This window comes from Sinocyclocheilus rhinocerous, unplaced genomic scaffold (assembly GCF_001515625.1).
Source record: "Sinocyclocheilus rhinocerous isolate Xijiao unplaced genomic scaffold, SAMN03320098_v1.1 scaffold311, whole genome shotgun sequence".
Taxonomy (NCBI): Eukaryota; Metazoa; Chordata; class Actinopteri; order Cypriniformes; family Cyprinidae; genus Sinocyclocheilus; species Sinocyclocheilus rhinocerous.
This window is the reverse complement of record NW_015623669.1, coordinates 463,341-470,018: the sequence shown is the minus strand read 5'-3', so window position 1 is coordinate 470,018 and position 6,678 is coordinate 463,341. Positions and strand designations below refer to the sequence as shown.

General features: G+C 39.2%; 2 protein-coding genes across 2 annotated transcripts in view; both read right to left on the bottom strand.

Moving 5' to 3' along the window:
* Positions 1-1,574, bottom strand: part of LOC107723884 (vinexin-like) — a 66,419-nt gene extending 64,845 nt beyond the window's left edge. Inside the window, exon 1 of the mRNA XM_016532798.1 lies at positions 1,466-1,574. The gene's annotated coding sequence lies outside the window, so the exon portion shown is untranslated. The remainder of the gene's footprint in view (positions 1-1,465) is intronic.
* A 1,655-nt stretch (positions 1,575-3,229) lies between these two features.
* On the bottom strand, positions 3,230-6,428 carry LOC107726396 (E3 ubiquitin-protein ligase NEURL3-like). Its single transcript, XM_016535989.1, has 4 exons — positions 6,359-6,428; positions 4,799-5,296; positions 3,591-3,743; positions 3,230-3,503 (listed from the first exon to the last, which is right to left on the bottom strand). Exons 1-4 carry the CDS (start codon positions 6,375-6,377, stop codon positions 3,313-3,315), a joined length of 861 nt encoding a protein of 286 aa, XP_016391475.1. The 5' UTR covers positions 6,378-6,428; the 3' UTR covers positions 3,230-3,312.
* Positions 6,429-6,678: the final 250 nt, after the last annotated feature.

Below are 6,678 nucleotides of genomic sequence, written 5' to 3'. Positions count from 1 at the left end.
TATCCTGGTGATCGGGAGGCCCCTCAGGGCGACCTAGATACGGTAGACCAGACAGGGCACCCTGAAAGCATAAGCCCAGCCTGGATCTTACTCACCCACCATGGTTCCCGCGCCGGAGCCCCGTCCGAAGAAGCCTCTAGTCCGGACCATAGATAAGGTGGTTACTATGAAGCCATAGAACCAACCAAAATATCATAGGTCCAGTATAGGAGACTGTAAAGCAGGAAGTTCCCACCTAACCTCGGTCAGGTGGAGAAATGGTGTTTACAGGGGAATTAGGAAGGGGAAGATAAGGGCAGATGTAAAACCCCCGAAGGAAATGAGTGGATACTCAAGTATCACTCTGATCCGGACAAAAGCGAGACGGGCCAGGACCCCTGATATCTGCCAGGTTCACCCACAGATGTCTCTCCGTTACCACCATGGCCGCCATAGATCTGCCCATAGCAAAGGCGGCCTGCTTAGTAGCACGGAGAGCGAGATCCGTGGTGCGGCGCAACTCAGCTACCTCATCAGGAGAAAGGAGAAAGGCGAAAGGATGTTAATGAAATAACATCACCCTCCAGCGGCTCACTCTCGTCCACAGCAGACGATCGTGAGAGGGAAAACCCCTCTTTAAACTCATAGGCCAGATCCACCTGCGATCCCCCTGTTGTTGGTGTTTTTCAATGTATGCTTCAGACACGGGTCACGACGAGGCGTTCCCCATAGCAACCCCTAGAGGACGCAGTTCGAAGTTCCCTTGAAAGGGAACCTTTTTTTATTATTATCACATAAAACTGATTTCGCTGCTTAAAGAACTCCTTTTTTAGGTGATGGAGTATGATTACACTTGTATTTCTTGCAGGTCACTGTACGCTTTCTAGTAAGATTTTGTTTTTGTTTTTTAAATGGCCAAACAACATATTTTTTCATCTTACTGTTCTTTTGAAAGATGAAGGCTGTTACATGACTGTCTTGAGAAAGAAAGCAAACTGAATCTAACCAGCTTATAAATGGCTCAGATGCACAACAAGAAGATGGGGAGTACATCAGGGTCTTTATTTTGAGGAACAGACTCCACTGGTGCTCAGCTGGACGCTTCATTGAACAGTACAAACCAAAAACACCAGCTTCATTTGCAACAGTCAAGAGAAGACTCTCAGTAAAATGCCACTGGATTTTCAGAAAAAGACACATCTGGCACAGGCAAATGTATAAATTAACCTCAAAATTGTTTTGACTGACTAAAGTTTTAGACTAAATTTTGTTACAGTTCAATGTAATTTGTCATTTTGATCAATGCATAAAATTATATACATAGCAATTTTGATCGATTTTATGCATGCTTGGTGAATGAAACGATCAAACAAACATTTCACCATTTATATAGTGATTCCAAACTTTTTAATAGTAGTGTATATTATGTACTGTAAGACATACAGAAGTACTAGAGGTAGTTTTGTAGTGACCCAAGGACACTTACCATGCTGCACATCTGCTGTTGAAGAGGATGTTTGTTTTCTTCATCAAACTGAGCTGCAATCTTCAGCTCTCTATGTGTGTCATTCTCTATCCCTCTCCCTGTACTGAGGCACTCTGCTTTGACTCAGTGGCTTACTAAACCCTCCCTCATTCTTTTTGTCTTCCTTGGGCTCTGTTCTGCCATCCAAAATAAATATTTAACAGTCAGACACCGTGATCAACAACCAAAGGTCACGTCCCACTCACTCCGCCTCTCTCCTCCACCTATTTTTATGATTTCCCCACCCTTATAACTTAGTTTCTGGAGTTTAACTGGTATATGATTTAATGCTGATGGGCAACTCATTGGACTTGTTGTCCACTGCAGATACAAGTGATACAAGGAAATACAACACCAAAGATCTGCATTTGACTGTGCATTTAATATTTAATAATTTAACCTGTTCCAACCTGAACTCAACAAAATGTTATTAACCATTTGCATTAATTTGATTTATCATATTTTCTAAATGTATTTATTTAAATACCTTAGAATCAGGAAAACTCTGTTATTTGTGGGGAAAATGAATCCACTGAAAAAGTATGAACATGGTCTACATAAGCAAGATCCAATTCGGTTTAACAAATAGATTGCATGATAAATATATAAACCTGGTTTTGTGCATTTAAAACTGACAATTTTGCATCATGAGTTATTAGATTATGCTGTATAATCCAAATGAGCGAAAGAAAATTTAGCAAATAAAATGCATAAACCTATAATTGGCATAATTTAATTGATGTAGTTCAATGTTGTCTAAAGGTCAATTTAGTTTTAAGTTCACTTGTAATACAGCAGCTAAAAGAAAAATATGATTCTGTAATTTTAGGTTGGAGGACAGAATTAACAAATATCGTACTAATTTAAGAGAAGAACTAGTTGTTTTAAATAAATATACAAACCACTGCTACAGAAACACTACAAATGTAGACTTCTAACTCAAAAACCCTGTGACAACTAGCCCCGGTGCTATTTTGACTGGTTTAATTATTACGTATTACCATTTCAAAAAGTAGTATCAAAATAAGCATCATCCTGAGATAAGTATTTTTTTCTGTATTTCTCAATATTCCCTGAAATCTTAAGTAAACTATGGTATTAACATCTAGACTTTAATATCAAACAGGCAGCCGCCTACGCAAATCAACTAAACCGAATGTAGCACTTTCACTTATTAGTACACACTGCATTTTTCACGCCCAAATCCGTGACTCCTCTTCTCCACCCTTCCTATTTCAACTTCTATTGTAGAGGGAAAAGCTCACTCACTTTTAAATTTAGACTTTCTCTGCAGCACTGCGGTAAGATGAATACTGAACATGAACGTCCTAAAACAATTTGTTTGTAAAAACAACTATCAATGATAGTTTCTTAAACGTTTCCTGTTGCCGAGTTTGTTTTCTTATTCAATACTGACACCTGTCGGAAAAGTGCAGTAGGGCAAGACTTAAAAAAAAATCAGTCAAAAACTGTTTACATCAAATGTATTTAATACAAAATTTTAAACATTATTTATATACATGCATATTTACATGACATGCACATATATATATTTACAACATATTATTTACATTACAGATTAAGAGAATCTCAGCATATGTATAATTATACATATAAAAATATATAATCAATATGACTCAAAATAGAAATATATCATCACTCTGTGAATTAATTTATCGAAAGTGACTTATAAAAGAGAGTACAAAAAAAATACAGCAGTGCAGTGACAGATTTGTAATTACAGCAGCACTTATGAAATTAAAATACATTCAATATACATTCAAGAAACAGTATGGCCATTAGCTGAACTAGGATGGAGGCTTGTGGTCATATGGATGGAAGGAACCCAAGGGCAGACGACACAGAGGGCAGGTCCCAAATATCATGTGAACCCTCATGGCGCACGGAGTACAGACACATTTATGACCGCAGCTCAGGCGACAGTTTGCCACATTACTGTAACACACTACACACTCCTCACAGTCTGGAGCTTCATGATCTAAAGCAAGGAAAGAGAAGAGTTTAGGTGGTGAAATTATGCGTACTAGACCATAATATAGCTGCCTTGTGCTTGTCTGATTCTTACCCGTGTTGTCAGGGTGATGGTTTCTCAGGTTTCTCTGTTCCAGCATGCTCACGAGCTTCTTTCTTCCCTGCGTTTCTTTATCTTCAGTGTGTTTGTTGTGTGTGTGAGCAGGACAGGACCAACTGGTGAAGAGCCAGCGCTTCTTTTTGGAACCTATTACACAAATACACAGATCACAGACTGTTAGGCAAAGACAACTAAAAAAATAACTAAGCTTATATTTATGATGACGCTTGTGTGTAGCTTAGGTCAGGGGTTTTCAAACTTGGGGCCACAATGGATCCATGAAATCTCTTGAGAGAAAAAATACGAGTTTAAAAAATTTATTTTTAGATCTGTCAATGTTAACAAGTACATTTAAGATTCTAGTGAATTTTTTGTTTGTTTTATATGATTTATTTATTTTACAATCACATTCACAAGATTATTATTTATATATTTTTATAATTAATATTACTACTTAGGTGTTGGGTTGGTGTAGGGGGCGATAGAATATACGGTTTGTACAGTAAAAAAACTAAAAAAATTACATCTATAGAGTCCCCACAAGGATAGTAAACCAGACCTGTGTGTGTGTGTGTGTGTGTGTGTGTGTGAGGTGTGTGTGTGTACCTGTTTTTCTATTCTGGTGGGGACTTAAACCTGAATACACACAGACTCATGGGGACTCGTGTCACGGTGGGGACCTAAATTGAGGTCCCCACGGGTAAACAAGCTAATAAATCACACAGAATTAAGTTTTGTGGAAATCTAAAAATGCAGAAAGTTTCCTGTGAGGGGTAGGTTTAGGGGTAGGGTTGGTGTAGGGCAATAGAATATACGGTCTGAACAGTAGAAAAACCATTACGCCTATGGAGAGTCCCCACAAGGATAGCAAACCAGACACGAGTGTGTGTGTGTGTGTGTGTGTGTTAAAGGGATAGTTCATCCAAAAATGATAATTCTGTCATCATTTACTTGCCCTCAAGTTGTTTCAAACCTGTATGAGTTTCTTTTTTGGGGGTGTTTTTTTTTTTCCCCCAATACAATGGAATTCAATGGCTACCGTCAACTGTTTGGTTGCCCCACATTCTTCAAAATATGTTCTTTTGGGTTCAACATAAGAAAGAAACTCTTGAGGGTGAGTAAATAATGACAGAATTTTCATTTTTGGGTGAACTATCCCTTTAATCCCCTCAGAAGACAATAGGACAGATCAGAAGCCTCACCAAGCATCGTGACTGCCGTGGTCTGCCCGTAGACGTCAATCATCGCCCAGACGGGCCACTCGGGGTTCAGAGTTGTTGGTTCCGTGTGTGTTCTGCCATCAGAACTTCGTATCCTCAGACTGCCGTTCTTCTTCAGCCAGAACTGAACCTCTGAGCCAGCGCGACAGATGTGCTCGGGAACTAACACAGCCGCGTACAGAGGAGAGTTGGTCAAGTCTGGGATGGCCAGAGGGGGTAGAGGTGTCTGCTCGGGTGAAACATGAGCAAATCCGAGCCGCAGTGCTCCGTGCCAACCTCCGTCAGAGCGCTCGACCCGCAGGCGCACCTTCTCTCTCTCCACCGGTCGCCCGCTAAACGTCAGCCCGTGGCAGAATGAAGACACGTCCCTGGTCACCCGGCGCCCGCCGTCACTCAGCGTTATCAGACGACCCTTCACGTCTGAGTGGAAAGAAATCGCTTTCAGGCTCCACGGCGTGTGACACACGCACTTCTCTTTCTCTGGAGGAGAAATAAAGAGAGAAATCTGGCATTAGAGATTCATTTAAGCGGCGTGGCTCTCTCTGTTTTGATTCATCTTCTTCTTCTTCTTTCGTTTGAGTTTTACGGCAGTTGGCATCCATAGTGTTGCATTACTGCCGTTTTGATCCATCTGTCACTTTCGCAACTTTTAACACGGGGACTTTCCTGCGCGTCTGATTCGCGAATCATTCTTTTGAGCTGAAGCGGTTCAAACGACTCACGAATCTAATGGATCTGTCAATCCTCAATGAACTGAGAACAAATTCGGCCTACGACGTATTTGACATATATTTACGACGTGACAGTTTTACACACATATGAAATAGAGTTGGTTTTGATCTCAGCCAAAAGATTAAAATTACGTTTAGTAGTGTTTGTTTAATGTAAATGCAAATTACATTCAGGTTCTAATTGACACAAATCATGTCTGGAACAACCTGAACTAGGACACATGAAATGACAATAAATACCCTTGTTAATAAAAGTTCAAACGTAATAACTGTATATTTAATTATATAGGCTAAATTGAGCTGATTCTTTGAAACGGACTGTTCGAACGAACCGATTCGTGGAACTTACTGCTGTCCAACTCAGACACTAGCCACTAGAGGCCGCCGCAGCCCACTGTCAAAATCATTATATTCGGAAAGTTTCCTTGTGCATCACATCCAGATCACATCACACATATAATCGGAAATATTATAAACACATATAAACCTCGGACACTCCAAAATTGCACGGTAAATAATAGTTAGATATTATTAACACATGATATAAAATACAATTATTCATTGACGATTAAATGGTATGCATTACTGTAATTAGTTACTGTAATTTAAATTACTGTAAAAAGGTTGGTTAACATTGGTTAAAACAAAAAATAACTTTTAATAAAATAAATACATTTTAATTCACAACTTGCTAATTTAAATGTTTAAATGGCCTACCAATATAATTCTCTTTCAACTTGACATTTTCTTTTTCATTAAGATTAAGACTATATTGTTGAAAGGTTGCCATTTGCAACTTTCATCTTCTTACCTTTCTTCTTCTCTGTCATCCTGTTTTCTTAGCCAGCTCTTGTTATCTTCTTCAGTAGCTTTGTTTCTCTATCTAAGTGGATGAGGAATATGTTGCTTTTTAAGGTGCAGGTGTTGTAGTTTATAACTAAACATTTCTCCTCATAGGATGAGGATAGAGGAGGGACTATTGGGGGCGGAGCCTGGAAAGTTACCTTCAGGATGACTCCGTTCGTCGGCAAGAAAATTGACAGCAGTTGGAATTTTCTATTTAGTCATCCATATGTTTCTTTTGTTGATTTTTGTCATTTAATTAAGAAACCATTTCTTGAAATTCAAGAA